At 35.3% G+C, this 17,122-nt stretch overlaps 1 protein-coding gene across 3 annotated transcripts; it reads right to left on the bottom strand.

Moving 5' to 3' along the window:
- Positions 1-802: 802 nt before the first annotated feature.
- On the bottom strand, positions 803-16,962 carry LOC118277888 (ralA-binding protein 1). Of its 3 annotated transcripts, none has more exons than XM_035596887.2 (10): positions 16,813-16,962; positions 16,048-16,183; positions 15,440-15,659; positions 12,776-12,992; positions 9,043-9,152; positions 6,361-6,512; positions 5,694-5,874; positions 4,847-4,971; positions 4,100-4,283; positions 803-2,408 (listed from the first exon to the last, which is right to left on the bottom strand). In XM_035596887.2, the coding sequence occupies exons 1-10, from the start codon at positions 16,895-16,897 to the stop codon at positions 1,704-1,706; spliced, it is 2,115 nt and encodes a 704-aa protein (XP_035452780.2). In that variant the 5' UTR covers positions 16,898-16,962; the 3' UTR covers positions 803-1,703. The 3 variants fall into 3 exon arrangements, with proteins under 3 accessions (XP_035452780.2, XP_035452781.2, XP_035452782.2); XM_035596888.2 differs by having other exon boundaries at positions 15,440-15,656; XM_035596889.2 differs by lacking the exons at positions 15,440-15,659; positions 16,048-16,183; positions 16,813-16,962 and adding an exon at positions 13,345-13,513.
- Between the last annotated feature and the right edge of the window lie 160 nt (positions 16,963-17,122).

Here is a 17,122-nt window from a genome sequence, read left to right as displayed (position 1 = left end):
TAGAACCAGAGGCTCAATTACCCCCTTCCCAATTCCCGATTCTCCAACACCCTTAAATTCTTAAACGCATTTGTAACGCCTCTCGTGTTTCAGGCATTCATGGGCGGCGGCGATTGCTTACCATCAGGTGATCCGCCCGTTTACTGGTTTATACCATAATAAATTTCTTGTAATTCTTAAATTAACTTTCACCTTGATTAAAGTATTGTTTTCATTCTTTTCTTTAACTCTTTCCTTAATTAAGCTTTTTTTGTATTATTGCTAGCAGAAATATAAATTTCCTAGAGTTTCAGCCGTGAAATTGTCTATCAGTGAATGAGTTTAAGATTTGTATTATAAGATTGTAGATTGGAATATCATTTACGTCAATTGTAATCTGCGATGACATATCTACAAAAAATACAGATGTCCACAGATAGCTAGCATTGGTCATAGTTCGCATTTTATTGACTTTTATTTTGAAGGGATGAAGATATCAAAAGGCCTAGCTTTTTGGGGAAAACGAACAGTTAATACGTAATGCATGTTGATGTCCTACACTTTTATATCTTTCTTATTTATTTATATGTGACTTTAAGATTAGCAATGGGCGCGGTCACAATTACGTATTACGGTTGCAATGATCTGAATCACAAGCAAACTAATAAAGTACCTATGAGGAAAGAAAATATTTTTCTTCACTAAAACATTTTATTGATCAATAAAATTTTGATTAATGAATAAGGAAGTCAATTCTTAATCTTTTTATCTCCATCATTAACAATAAATTACCATTTCCAATGTCAGGTAATAGTAAAACACATTATTACAATAATTTCTTTATTTCTCCACATTCATGTTCCACTAACATTATTTAACGATTAGGTAAACAAATATAATAGTACATTCACAATAACTTGACCAGTTTCGAGAGGAGTCCGACTATTGCTGTCTCATTTACTCTATTTCTTTTCTATATATTTATGTCTCGTTCTCTCTAAGAACGTCAAGTTTAGAGAGGTCTGGTTATATTGGTCGTTTTCTACTGCAGTCTAAGATAGTGTATTGTAGATAAGATTGCAATACTAAAATTGAGTCAATGTCACTTAGTGGATAGTTATTAGTCAAATATAGTTATCATGCAATGTTGTAACAAATATATTATATTTATAAATAAACTTAGTCTAATGTTGTTTGACTAAATATTTGATGACATTTATAGTTCATTTTATATTCTCTCTGCGAATTTCGTAACGCTTTGGAATCGTTATGTAATAAGCTGTATTGCTATATACAAAACAAAAATTAGTTTCTTGGATTGATCATGGTTTACTTTTCTGGAACGCATATGAATTTACTAATTTGAAGATGATAATCGGTCCAGCCGTTTTTGAATTGTAAGAGGCGTAACTAACTCGACATTATTTTTCGAACAACGAGTATGTCTCCTATAGGACTCTATTCTAACCAGTTTTTAATATTAAAGCAGCTATTCATTGCTTAAATCTTCTACTGGAACGTTTATTTTAGTTTACATATTTTGTAACATCTATCACATAAGAATTTTTTTTCTCCGATAAACAGAGGTATATACCTACCTACGTACTTCTACTTTTCGCCATATTTGCCACTTCATTTATACCGGCAAACTAGTTGATTGTGAGATTCACTCTATGAAATCTTTAAGCCCAGATTATACCATACATAACATAGATTCAACCTCTTTATGATTTCGACAGTATTTCTTTCATAGCGAGCTCTATCTTCAACTGGATACAGGCGACTCTCTCCTGAAATATCTGGTTGATAAGGTTGATTCTCTTTTGCTCTAGTAACGCATTCTCTTTAATCAGTCTTTGTCTTAACTCCTGTTCGTCTTGCACGTTATTTTCCTTGCTATCTTTCGTAGTCTGGCCGCCTTCAGCCTTATTCTTCAAAGCAACATGGCTCCTAAGTTTGACTATTTCAAACTGTTCGGAGTTGATTTTTGCTTGCAGTAGCGACTTGAGTTGTAAGTATTCTGCGTTTTCTAATTCAAGCCTTAGTACTTTGAGTTCTTTCTCTGTTAGTTTCGGTTTTTCTTTAACGGGTTCGGCGGGAGGTGCTTCTTGTTCGGGTGTTTCTTTGATGGCGATGTCTGGTTTGAACTCGAAATTGTCTTCAAACTCGGCTTCGAAGATGGGTTCTTGGCTTGGCGACTCTTTGGGATCTAGGAACGGTTCGTTTGGAGTTTTGACCTCGGGAGGTTCTTGAGGCGTGAGTTGTGTCTCTGGTTGCACTTGTGGAGGTGCTGATGGTTGTGAGGGTTGAGAGTTCCGCCTCACTGGTTCCTCCTCCGTCTTATGTTCGTGCCTTTCATCTAGCGATGCGTGTTGTGGTTGCAAGGAGTTTTGCGGTTCTACTGATTTCTGTACGGAGCGGAGTTTTCTCTGTAAAAGAAATTGTGTAAAATTTTAAAGGGATGAATCCAAGGACATGCTCGTATTGGGGGTAAATCTTTATAATTCTATATTTATTTACTACTACCTATTATATACCACGCAGCATTGAGCCTGTACTTTCGTTGCAAAAGTGACTAAGATCAAAGAAAAAATAATATTACAATGAATAAAAAGAATCCTTAAAATCACCGAGTCTAGTCTTCATTGAAGCGTCGCAAATGAATTATGGTTCGCTGGCTAAAGTTACTTTCGATTAGAAACGAGTTTGTCTAGTTTTTAGTTACCTAATCAATTAGAATCCATTACGTCAATTTATTTTATGATTTTCTCATTGATACCGGTATTACTTTGTAATAGTATATTAATTTTAGTGTTTAGAAATGCAACTGCTGAGCTGCATACAACATCGTTTTTGTAGCTGGGAAACTAGTAAAATAACTGATAAAGCCAATTCATCTAATTTGTACCTTACACTTATATTAGATGCTTATGACCCTTAACTCACGTCAAGCGTCGTTAACGGACGTGGCGTTCTAAGGGTTAATATTAAGATATTTCATTTTTATAATAACTATTGTGAGACATACTAAATTATCTAAAAATACTAAATGTTCTACTCATTTCGAGTCGCCGAGGAACTCATCATGAGCAGAGTGCGCGAACACGGCGACGTCACGCAGTCTACTCATTTTTGACATTTTATTTATGTTAAATAGTAATTTAATGCATTATAATCATTCCAATTTAAAATGTGGCCAAATGCCATACTATGCACTATAAAAAAAAATTGTTAAAGACACTACACTTACATTCAAATTAAGTAGTTAGGTCTTCTACAGTATTTGTTATTTATATTTTAAAGATATCTATTGCTGATATTTTGTTATATAACCTAAATAAAATTATGACTATGTCAATAATCAGTTACTTTAGTCATCGATTTCATAGATAAGTTTAAGGTACGTGTAAGACTGTAGGTGTAATTGAAATATATTATTATGACTGCAAGTTTCAGCTGTTTTATACCGCTGTAGTAACTAATAATCTTAGATTAAATCTTCTCCTACGTCTAAAGAATACTATGCTAAAAACAGGATGAAAATCGGTTGATCCAAACGCGAGATAATCGCGCAAAAACTTCATACATACAGGTCAAACTGAGAACCTCCTTTTCAATTCGGTAAGTGACAACCTCTTTTTTGAAGTATAAATTATTATTTCTATACTAAGACAAATGTCTTGTAATAGAATCAAGAAGAAATATAATCGTATGCACCGCTACTAAAGAATAAAACTTCTTTCCAGTCCCAGGTGTGTATGACCTGGGTATCAGGAGGTTTAGTACGAGTTTGTTTTACGTTTAACGTGATCGAAACAAGAGCGCGTTCTGATTGGATGATTCATTCGTGCCGGTGTACTAAGTACATGATTTTTTTCAGTTTTGGCCAAATTTCTAATAATAATAATGACTGGCTGGTAGTTACTAAAAACTATGTCTCATATTCAAAATTTGTTACATGGATAGCTGATATCCATATCTCACGAAACAAGCCATAAATAAGTTAAAATAATACAAGAATATTATTTTTGTCATAACTATCGTAAGACTCGAAACTAGCAGTGCTTTTCTCCATTAATTTACGTGAATAATCGTGATTTTAAGTTAACAAGAATATTACCTTCAACTGTGTGACAATCCTTTGCGCCTCCCACAGTTGCTGATCCCTAGCGGGCGTGATGAACCCGGCGTGCATTTCTGCATGTATCTGGTTCAATAGAGACTCCTGTTTGCGAAGCTCCAAGCTCAATTCAGGAGCCGTCTCCGGGAAGTCAGGTGGTATCGAGGCTAAAGGTGGTACGTATCTGGAAGATTAGAGAATTATATTTTAACTGTAGATATTTTATAGGTGTTTTAGAGAAAGGAGACTTTTGAAATATATCGAAAACGATTCGCAGGTTAGTATCCCGCGCGGGACAATTCATATGTTATCTGCAAATTGTTAGTACGAGTTTGCTTTACGTTAAACGAAATCGAAACGAGAGCGCGTTCGGCGCTTTGATAGGCCGGTGCGTATGAACCAACCAATTAGAGCGGCGAATGCGCTCTCGTTTCGTTATCATTAAATGTAAAACAAACCCGTACTAACTTCCCAGGGTCTTGCTGCAATTTGCGTTTGAAAATCCAGATCACGAAAAAACAATTATCCTGGATCGATGGTTGTATAGTCTTGTTTAATATGCTATCTTTTGGTATTAAGCTAGAACAAATACAAAATGTAGTCTATTGCGAACTACGAAAGGAAATATCAATAGCAATTTTCTCAACTTCGCAAGTGAAACCTTTGTGACTTGTATTAGGCCCGAATATCGTAACTGAAGCAACAGGTAAATATACTTCCCACCGTTAGCAGTAATTTTATACTCACTTCGTAAGTTGGACGTCTGGGAACAGCTTCTCAGCCTTGGAGACCAAGTAGGTGAGGAGGTTCAAGGACATATTGAGCGCTGGTCCCATCGCAGTCATTATAGTTTGAATGTTCGCGTGATTTGCCTGGAATTACAAACAAATATATTGAATTAGGTCGTAATATTTTTCTTCTCCTCTAATAATATCTTCTGATTTATGTTCGTGGGACGCGACGGACTTCAATATTCCGGTGTTTTCATGGTTATATCTACTGTAGATCCCGGCTTACAGGTTATTACGGTTATTTTCAGCGGTACGGGACGCTGTGATGGGCCTGTCCCAAAAAATAGGCTGTAAAATACAGAAAACAAGATACTTGACATGAGGTAACGGAAGAGTACAAATGATTTTCACCACCACAGCTCCTTTCGTGGGAGACGAAAGAATAGCTAAGGAATTACGCAGTTGACAGATCGAGCAGCAGCACCCTCTGCCTAACCCAAACTGCGACCTCCAACCCGCCTGAGACGATGATGAGTTTCATTTTAAGTCAAATATATGTTATTCTGTAATTTTACTGGCATAGTTTTTTTTATTGTTCCACACTAGGATTTTCTCCTGTTTCGTGGGTGTGTTTACAAACATACAAGTTCACATACACATGACACTAAGACCCGAAACAACAATTTGTAGATCACAGAAAACGTTTCTCCGTGCAGGAATCGAACCAGCTACACGTTATACGACATCAAGTTGCTCAGCCATCGCACTAACCGTGCAGCAAAAGTTTGTGGTAGATAGCAAATGTATGAAAAACTGGTTAAAATATTAAGAATTTGGTAAATTACCAAAATACTTATACCAACCTGTTCATTAGCCACAACACATTCGAAGTGCCTGATGAGCCAGCCCAGCAGGCTGTAGTTGTGTGGAGGCAGTTTGGCTATGAGGGCCAACATGGTAGCCTCCCGCTGTGGCTCGGCTATGGCCGTCGCTTGCTCGAACTGTCCGTGTAGCTCTTGTGTTAGTACAGAGTCCGGGAGTTCACTGGAAATGTGGAAAAGTATCATGTAATATTAGGCAGGTAGATGTTTACAACTTATTTGCTATGCGAAGTTAAGTTGAGCTGTGTTTCGTTGTGTGAGTCCCAATACCGAAGGCCCAATTACTCCTCTCTCCAATCTTCCCCGATTTCCCGATTGTCCATGGGCGGCGGCGATTGCATAACCATCAGGTGATCTGTCTGCTCGTTTACTGGCTTATACTTATATTTTGTTGATCCAAGAATCGAGCCTAATTGATACAAAGTTGAAGCTATATATAAGAGATAGACTTTCGACGCATTTGGCATGAAGTTTATTTATAAATTGTGCCTTAGTAAGTCTGTAATAATCTCAACTGACTGGTAACTGATTTTTTGATATTGACAAAAAGTACATATGTAGCACTAAGGTCAAAATTCCATATTAATCCAAAATTTAAGATCTATTATTAGTTTTCGCCGCTAAATAATTAAATCTTCAGATATCTTACCTAATAAAAGTTTTAAGCATAGCACAGGCCACGGGAACATCCCAGTGGTAAGGGAAGGTGGGTCCTCTGTCTGTGAACAATTTCTTCAGCTGTTGCAGTTTTATCTTGTCAGGTTCCGTGCGGTAGATCTGGTTGGACTTCAGACCGTGCGCCTAGAAATTAAAAAAATAGGGATATTAATTTATTTTTCTTTATTTTTACAGATGCGTGACTTCGAATATAGATGAAGACGGACGGTGTAAACATAGTTTGTTTTTGTAGCGTAGCTTTATGTTTAGGATTGATTTACATTAATACGCCTATAGTTGGTCTAGTGGTTTTAAGTGCGACTGCAGGTCACGAAGAAAAGTATTACTGGGCCTTTTTCGGTTTTTCGAAAATTTTTCAGTGGTTATTGCATGGGACTTATAAGATAAATATTGAAAAGTCGGCGTACAATATATAGTAATGTGCACATTACCCCGAGGGGATCCGAGGATAAAATGAAAAGGTTGAACAAGTCTTCATTTTCAATCAAATCATAATCAACGAGAGACTAATTGCTAGTTTTTTATGAGTATTATTTCCAAATATCCGGCTAATGTCATTTGCTCCGGATCAGCGGAAATGCCGAGCATACCATTATAACTCGTAGGCGCCTGTTTATATCTTCAATACGATTTGTTGTGAACGTTGTACTCTTTCTCTCTTTCTTTACTAGTTATACTGGATTAAAGTGTCGAAGCTTAGAAATGTTTGTAAACACATCATTAAGACAATCTTTTAACATTTAAGTGTGGGAGAGCCATGGTTCGGCACGAATGGGCCGGCTCGACCGGAGTGATACCACGGCCTCATAAACTGACGTGAAACGCTTGCGTTGTGTTTCGTTGTGTGAGTGAAGTTACCGGAGGCCCAATTACCCCCTCCCCAATCTTCCCAATCCTCGATTTCCCAACAACCCTTAATTTTCTAACCCCCAAAAGGCCCGCAAAGCACTTGTAACGCCTCTGGTGTTTCGGGTGTCCATGGGCGGCGGCTATTGCTTACCATCAGGTGATCCGTTTGGTCGTTTACCGGCTTATACCATAAAAAAAATTAATACCTATAATAAAAAAATCTTAAATAGCCGTTTAAGAAACGGATACGTAGACTATTATACTGTGAATTTTGATAAGAGCATTATTAGGTAAAGTTATTAAACCTGCATGGTAAACAATGCATTAGTATAATCGGCTCGCCTACCGTGAATCCTACCAACAACGGCTGAATGTACGTCCGTTTTTACGAAATGTCTTCGAAGACAATTTGTAAAGGAAATGTTGCAATTTATGATTGATGGTAAAATATGTATTTTGAATATGCGTGGAAGTAGGGAATAAATAAATTTACATTTATAAGTTTATGATATAAATTGTTTTTTTTTAAAACGTTGTGTCGTGGGTGCGTGTACAAACACATGACACCCAGACCCGAAATAATAAGGATCGGGATGAAATTTTAGAACAGGGGTAGATTATGTTCTAGAATAACATATAGGATACTTTTTATACCACGGGAACGCGGGCGAAGGCACTGGCAGAAGCTAGTATTCAAATTAAGAAACTTCCTAAAAGTGAGTCCCTTACCTTAACTCATCTTAACCGACATAATCACTACATAGTATAAAACAAAGTCGCTTTCTCTGTCCCTATGCCCCTTTGTATGCTGAAATCTTTAAATCTACGCAACGCGGTTTTTTTACAGATAGAGTGATTCAAGAGGAAGGTTTATATGTATAATACATGCATAATAATATATCACCATTGCACCGCCAGTAATCGTCATCGCTAGTAGGTAATAATATTACCATCGTCATCGCTATATAATAATAATCGTATATATATATAATAATCATCGCTAGTAGGTAATAATATTACCTACTAGCGATGACGATATTATGAGAACATATTATGTTCCAAATAAATCACACCCATCAACCTTCTAAATTAAGGGTCACCTTGAAATACAACCTCCTATAGAAGTTTTAAGCAGTCATAGTATTTTAGTAAGTACAAAAGAAACTAATAGATCATCGCTGGCTTGATAAATGTGGACTGTGCTAAGAGCTATTACGATAATTGACTATGGGGGACGAAGCATTGAGACTGACGCTAGGTACCTTTTGTTTGTTGTTTATTAGTAGATACCTACCTGACTATGTAGGTCAACTATGTATCTGGGTTTTGTATGCGAGTGAGTATGACTATTCTACTAATATGTTTCTATGTTTGTATATTTTTATAATTGCTATCGTGAGACATACTAAATTACCAATTAATATAATTTTTCCATTATTGTACGTGAGTAAACCGTGATTTTTTAGTTAAAGTTTGTTACCCTTTTCGCAAAAAGGGCTGAAGGGATCGGGTTGAAATTTGGAACAGAAGTATTTTATGGTTAGGAATAACACATACGCTACTTTTTATACCGAACGACGAAGCGGCTGACAGAAGTTAGAATAAAATGAATGCGGAAACGAGTTTTTGTTTTACTTATTAATTTATGTCTAATCTGTTGAATCGATGTTGATGCAATTTTATACTAAGATTATTGGAAAGAGAATCTGCTTTCAATACTAAAACCTAAGTTGTTTTATAAATACGTAATAGCTTTTGGATCACATAAAATCAAAATGAGTATTTATGTTTGTCTAAAAAGTACCTGTAAGTAATCGATGCTGTCTCGCACAACGAGAGGCAGACCGGTGTCGTCGTGACATCTCGAACGCTCCACTGACTGCGCTAACGGTACGCCAAATATCGGGAGAGCCACTGGAACAAGAAACAATCAAACTTTGAAAAAACAAAATGGTGTAACATAATCTGTTTTTGTTCTCATATTTATCAATAGCTACCGTCTAGTTTGAGACATAATATCTGCGTAAAAAATACGTAATATAATAAGATAAACTCGTGCTATATAATCTTGTATTCTGTATAGACTTAAGCAGACAAGTCAGTTTGACCAACCAATTAGAGCGCCGAACGCAGTCTCGTTTGGAATGAACTAAAATTGACTTTACGTAACTGTGGTAACAGGTGATGTTCTATGTCCAAATAGAGTCTCTTAAAGTCTCTTTAACATAGACTGGTATCATTTCATCTTCCTCAGCCAAGGCCAGTAACAGTTTACTATTGAACTAAGCCTTCTCTATAGTTCTCTAAGACATACAAGAAGAATTAGTCTACTTATATTTTATTTTGAGAAAAAGGGTATTGATTTTAGCGATTCAACTTGTTTATCCAATAACTCACGGTATTCAAATTGAAAAAGACGTATGTTTTAGAAGACTATCTTACTCTCTAATCAGATGTTGCATCAGTTCGACCGTATTTCGACATGCCTCTGTATAAAATTGGCAGTGTAATCTGTTATCCAATTAATGTCCCCCACATTTTGGTAGAAGTAGCACGGATTTAAGTATATATATCGTCTTCAGTCTCGTGTCAAGTCTGATTTATAAACAGTAAACAGTGACGAGTAACCTAGATAATCTTGATACATTAACACCATTTCTAACATTTTTAAAACATGTTAATGCATCAAATATAAAACTTACATAAACCTATTTTTCATCCCAACTTCAACTCATCAAAAAAGCAATAAAAATGTTGACTCTGTAAACTATGTTAGGTACACTCACGTGCACAAGTAATAAATCACATTAAAAATTCATCAGAACACATCATGTCACATAATAACCCAGAACATGTCCGCTCACATGGATCGTACATGCGAACTACACTGCCATTGTGATTTTACGGTCCTTTTATGATCGCTTTACAGTTTAATTGTCGTAGGTATCATTAGCCAATTGTGGATGACTGTACTTCAAACATAATCTATACTAATATTATAAAGCTGAAGAGTTTGTTTGATTGTTTGTTTGTTTGTTTGTTTGTTTGAACGCGCTAATCTCCGGAACTACTGGTCCGATTTGAATAATTCTTTTTGTGTTGGATAGCGCATTTATCGAGGAAGGCTATAGGCTATAAAACATCACGCTATGACCAATAGGAGCCAAGCAGAGCGAGTGAAACCGCGCGGAAGTAGCTAGTTGATTATATAAAATCACGGAATAATGTTGCTTACACATAATTAAATAAGGTCGATAATAGAATAAACTTACCACCTATAGTGAAGCCGTGAGTAAAAGGGTTCATAATTATGAAAAAGACACAAAAAACAAGCACTACCTATTCGTGAAATCGTGATACTGTAACTAACTGCTGACAAAAGTACGACGATTGTCCTAAAGAATTCATGTTTACACGTGTTGTTATCAATTTACCTTGAAAAGAATGCTCTATTTTGGCATCGCAGATAATTTTTTCCGATTATGGTTTTCCACAGATAATGTTAGAATGGTATGAAAATCAATTTTTGGACAGATAAACAACAGTTTTGAATAAAACAGATGAGTATTGTTATCGAAATGTTTTCAGAGAAATGTGATTAGATTGAGATAGGAACATACTAATCCTTTTGCACGGCAAGCGGTTCATTTGATTTTTTTTTTTATACTTCGAAGGGCATAAGTCCAGTCCACTACACTAAACCAATCACTTTATAACGAAATATTTAGAAATTGAAAGCTTTATTAATACTTTGACGAAATCTGCGACCTTCGGCAAATTACTCTGGCGACAACTGACCAAAATAAAACTATTTAGTGGAAGACCCTAACCAAATAAATAAACCAAACGTTTAGCAGGAGATCGTTAACCTACAAATGAAATAAAAACAGTGTTTACCAGCTAAGTACGTCATTGCAATCTGTTGTTCGAAACGCACAATGAGACTGGATTTTTTTAGTATTGATTGATTTACAATGAATTTGAACGACGCTATAGTCAAGTGCCATTATTGGGCAAAAAGTCTCAAAATTATTAAATGTTTGTAAGTATCTATTTAAAGATACAATTGTAAGTATTGCATTTTTTGCTGTAACACGAACTACCAAAGTAGTATTCGAACCTAACATTAGTAAATCAATGCGAAAAGTAGTACCGATTTCCTTAATTTAGTGACGCTTCTGTAAAATTTTATCCAAAATATTTTTACTTATTACTTATCTAAGTATTTTGTGAATGCCAGCAGCATGAGAGCGTGGGTCCGAAACCAACCAATGGCATGTACCAATGTGACTTTTTCCGAGTTATATGTGCTTTATAAGATTATTTAGACACTAATGACAAACGGTGAAAGAAGACATCTTGGGCTTATAATTTCCAATTATAAGTTTGAAATCGCCAACCCGCATTGAGCAAGCGTGGTGATTAATGCTCAAAACCTTCTCCATGCGAGAAGAGGCTTTGGTCAGCAATGGCCACTAATAGGCTGTTGATGTGATGCGAAGAATTTTGTCCTAGGAATTGAATCATGAGCCGTTTGCACAGTTGGCGCCTGTAGTTGTATATTTTATAGCAGTAATGATTTTCGCAGCCACTGTTAGATGAGTATCAACGAAACATAATAACGTTACCACGCCACTAGTACAAGTAAACACAATCTATCTAAACTATTTACAGGCGTTTTCTGAGTAGTTATAATTTATGCAATGTCACGTCGTTTATCCCATATCAAATCCATATTGTACAGTGTGGTTTACAATTTTACAGTAATATGTTCCAACTAAATCCCTACACCCAATTCCAGACTCCAGGCTGAAAAATTGAGAAACTGAGAAATTTTCGAAAAATCAAAACAGTCAGTAATACTTTGCCCGACACGGGAGTCGAACTCGAGACCACTTGCCCGCAATTGCGACCATTCGACCAATGAGGAGAGGAGTCATAATTTACTAAAACTGAAACTATAAAAGGAAACTTAACTGAAACCTAATACGGCGGATACTTAAGGAGTAAATACGATATGACGATACATGCGTTTGTACCAAGCTTATGGATTGGATCTTCCATGGATGGCAGATATGGTCATTGATCAAAATCTGTGTTACATTGCACAAAAATAAAAGTAGTAATAACTGCTACAAGTAGGGACTATGACATCAATACTTCATTGTCACATCAACCGCAAGATATCTAAGTACTTCTGCACTCAATCTATGTCACTTGGCACTTATTATTCCAATCATAAATCTTAAGATTGAGCTGGATTTTCCTCAAAGGAACAAGCTTACCTAAAGAGAATTATGAAAAATAAAATATTGGCTAGCCAATGCTGCTAATCTGGGTTCTACATATGTTTATATTCAGAAGCAATTGATCACAATACCTATCGTTTACATGCCCCGAATGAAAGATTTGTAGCTCGAGCTTGGGAGTTGTGCTTGAAACTTCTTGATCATCGAAGTGATCTCGATATTAAATATACAACAACAACAAAATAAGTATACATTAAATATTATAAAACATAAATAAATACTGCTTACCTCCTAACGTAAATATTTCTTCGAAGGGAACTCCGCATGTGAATGTAGACGGAACTTTCGTCAGTTTCTTATCTTTTTTATCCTTATCTTTTTCTTTCACTTTCTCCTTTTCTTTTTCTTTTACCTTCTCCTTGTCCTTATCTTTCGTCTTATCTTTTTTCTCATCTTTCAGCTTTTCCTTGGATTCTAGCTTGAATTTCGCTTTTTCTTCTTTTTCCTGTTTCGAAAACAAGAAATTGTCAGGTATAGTGTCCAAAACTGTTGGATTTATGGTTTAAAGTGCGATATACATATCATAAAAATGATAATAAAACTATAAATCACACATTATTCTCTGCATATTAAATACACAACGAAGTAAAATATTAAAAACCGATAAACATTATAAACCACTTTACATATTTAAACTTTCAATAAAATTATCGCGCTTCTAATCAAATTCACTTAACAACATATACACTAACAACAGATTAAAAAAAAAAGAAACGCGCAAACTACTCAATTGATTGGAAATTCTTTGATAAGAAAAATAAAAATAAACAACAAATGAACACGTAAAATCCGCGCACCTTTGAGAAAACGTTGCGTAGGTGATGCATGACGCGTATTCGAGACCCAACTGAGCAAACCATGACCGTTCCGAACGCTCGTCCAAGGTCACTACACCTACTGAATAGTGCAATTTATGCAAAACGTATCAACCACTGAACCGCGAAAATTAAACCCGACGTAGTAAATAATAACTTGAATTAAATTTCGTACCAAATACGAAAATAAGAACCATATTTACTAAAGCAAAGTCACTGTAGGATTAGCCGAAGACAAATCTAATGAAATAATGAATAAGTGCGACGATTGCAAGGCTGTATGACAATGGATGTGTCACGACCCTTGCCAATAAGTTTTCAACTTTATGCCTGCGCAGTAGAGATTAACTTTATGTAACAGAATACAAGGTCGGGTCGAGTTGTGTCTCAACATTTGTCCTGGCGATTTTCTAAGTACGAGAACTTGGTATTTTGTGTATAAAATTTATATGTACATATTTTTATTCATGTAGAAATTACCATTTCGTCCTCGATTTGTTTTTATTGATGGCTATTACAGCATCAGAGGAATATCTTATGGTACGAGAGCTAGCAACGTCGAAAAAACAACAATTTCAAGAAGGCCAGTTTTTAGAAATTATGTGTTATATGTCTTGTGTATAACTTTATTGCCTTTAGTAGACTACGAAGCCTAATTTTGTAAGTACACGACAACTATTCTAACAATAACATCTAATTGGCTTAGTTGTGAGCTACAAAAAGATTCATTTGTGAGATATGGTGTGTTAGTTGTGGCTGATTTAACCGGTTAACTATGACTATGGCCCCTGCCCCTGATAATTTTACGAGTATAATAATAGTGGGCCCCTGAATCCCTAGCTGTAGCGACAAGGGCGACCGTTGAGCATTGAGGAAGGGAGGGCATCCCACTGGCAATCCCGTCTATACCATGGGATACTCCCAAGTGGCTGAAAAATCCACCTTTGTCTACAAGCCGATAAGGCAAGAGTATTCCGGATAGCCAGTAAAGTTAAAAAGGAGTCACGTGGGGTCGCCACTGCCCAACAGCTCGCCACAAGCTGCCTTACTAAGAAGTATTTATTATTATTATTTTTATTAACTTATAGTACTAATTATTAGTACATAAACTCAGCCTAATTCTGATTTTTTTTTCATGTATTTAGGCCTTAAAATTTATAATTTATTACAAGAAAACATAGTTCCCATATAAAAATAGATGGCATGTTACCATAATTTAAAATAACTTTATTACATAGGGACATAAGAATGAAAATGTTTTAAATAATAATAATATGGGTTCAAACCAATTTTCGTTGAAGTTTTTGTCTACACTATTTTTTTTTAGTGTCATGGTGAATGTATCATCATGTGAGGTAATGAACACAAACATACAAAGCACCATAATCACAATCACGGCATTACAAGAAAATAGACATAAGTATGGAGTGGCTCCTTAAATGTTAAATTTATTAATTTTTATTCAAAATTCGAATAGAAATATCAACCTAGTTAACTATTAGCCCAACAGTTTCGGATATTTTTAGCCAAGTTGATCTTCCCACTGCGCACTGGTGAACAAACTACCAGGTGCCTAGCCCGTAATAAATGAATAAATAAAAAAAATGCTCTCTCAAAAACGTTGCCAGCTCTTATTTAATAAGGACTTTTATGTGTAAAGTATATATGTCTTGTTTTTTATTTTAGTAGAACGAAACCTAATTTATTAAGTACACGACAACTATTCAAAATAGTTATTTGAGCTATCAAAAAATTCATTTGTAAGCCTGTGTTAGTTGTCGATTTAAATAAAGGAAGGCTGATAATTTTGAATGTAATAATAAACCCTCCATATGGCGACCGTTTATGGCTTTCATGGACTCTGTGGCTGAAAAAATCCGCTATACAGATAATTCTCATAAAGTTCTCGTGAGAGTATCATTAAGATATTAATTTTGAGTATATGTACTAATTAAAGTACATAAACTCAGCCTAAGATTGTCAAATCAAATTTAGGCTTTTTCTTTTTTATACAAATAAATGGAATAAAAATTTGTGTTACCATAATTTGTATTATGAAAGGGACATAAAAACTAACCTTATCCTTCTCTCTCAACTTCTCTCGTTTTTCTTTCTCTTTTTTCTCCCTTTCCCTTTCCTTCTCTCGTTCTTTCTCTTTCTTCTTTTCCTTCTCTTCCCTTTCTCTCTGCTTTGCTGCATCCTCTAATACTTTTTCTTTGTCCCGTGATTTCTCGCGTTTCTCCTTGCTCTTTGTAGGGAATTTAAATGATTTTGTCTTCTTTGATTTTGAAGGACTTCTGGCAAAATGTTTCATTTTAATTTTGGAAAAATATGATTTAGGCTATTTGGGATATGGTCACAGATACTACTTAATATCAGTACATCATGACATCACAATTATGATGATAATGACTGGTACCGTTAGTACAAGTTTGCTTTATTTAAAGTAATCGAAAATGAGCACATTTGGCACTCAGATTGGCTATTTGGGATAGAATAAATCAACCAATCAGAGCTCTGGTTTCACAAACTTATTATAGGGTACTGGACTTGTAACATAACTGGTAAAATGAAAAGTGAATGTTACATTGTATGATATGTGTAGGTACTTCTTGCCTACACTAATATATTAAAAGCTATAAAAAATAGACAAAATAAATTGTAATAGTTAGTGTAATTACTGACTTCGTGTCAGTATCCTCTTCTGGTGAACTTTCTCCCTCTAGTGCAGCATAGCCTCTATCTTTCTTCTCTTTCTTTTCTTTTCGACGACCCAGTAGGTCTTTCTTGCTTGGCTTTTCATGATCAGCACCATCACTGACTAAAAGAAAAGAAGAAACATTAAAATTGTGTATTGAATTTAGTTATGGGCCAAACTCATTTGAAGTTTATAAATTTAACATAGAATCTTTTTATTATAATTTTTTTCCAATATAAGTTTCCATGCATGACTGGAACAGACACATTTAATTTTGTTTGATGTTTCAATTATTTCATTTCACAATGTGAAGTAGTATTGTTTGTTATTATTTAGTTTGTTATTGTACAGATGATGAAGATATTATATGACTGTACAGATGGCGCACTAGCTGAGCAACTAACTGCTACCCTGCTATCCTCCATGGAACAAAACAGTAAACCTTATAGTGATCCACAACCTTTCAGGTTAATTTTCAAGTTACTGAATTGAAATGCATATTCTTTTAAAAAATAGAGATCTTTAGCGATATGTTCTTCTATTGCATTCCGAATTCACATCGCTGTAGAATAAGGAAAACGAGTAGGGCGAATAAGGCAAACTGGTTTTTTGAGGTTCAATCATATCTGCTTATCCTTAATCCTAGTACACGTAAGGAAACAAGCGTATACTATCTGCATGACAAATATTTTTGCTACGAATATAATCAATAGCGTAAATAACATAGTAAATGTTCCAATAATGGTACTTACAGTCACTTTCATTACTTTTTCTGCCACTTTCAGACGCATACAAGCCTGGAAAATCCTTTTCTACGTCCGGACTTTCAAAATCCATGACTATGATCGCAAACTACGCCTATTAATTAGTATTTCAATCAAGTAAAATTACTGTTTTCTTTCGGCAAAACATGAAACCATTTTATGTCATGTACTACTCACAGATAATAAATTTCGTTTGACATTGACAACAATGAGAACTGTCTCAATATTTTACAGCAAATCTGCCATTGTCCCATCCCTATTAAAGTTAAACGGAACTTTCCTCGAAAACACCCAAAAA

Source organism: Spodoptera frugiperda, chromosome 18, assembly GCF_023101765.2.
Source record: "Spodoptera frugiperda isolate SF20-4 chromosome 18, AGI-APGP_CSIRO_Sfru_2.0, whole genome shotgun sequence".
Taxonomy (NCBI): Eukaryota; Metazoa; Arthropoda; class Insecta; order Lepidoptera; family Noctuidae; genus Spodoptera; species Spodoptera frugiperda.
The sequence above is the reverse complement of the archived record's forward strand: the minus strand, read 5'-3'. Positions and strand labels throughout refer to the sequence as shown.

Coding starts and splice junctions, on each gene's coding strand:
- LOC118277888 (XM_035596887.2), bottom strand. CDS start 16,897: ATGGATTTTGAAAGTCCGGACGTAGAAAAGGATTTTCCAGGCTTGTAT. Junction 16,184..16,812: donor AAAAAGTAATGAAAGTGACT/GTAAGTACCATT, acceptor CTTTTCTTTTAG/TCAGTGATGGTGCTGATCAT. Junction 5,875..6,360: donor ATGCTTAAAACTTTTATTAG/GTAAGATATCTG, acceptor CCACATTTCCAG/TGAACTCCCGGACTCTGTAC.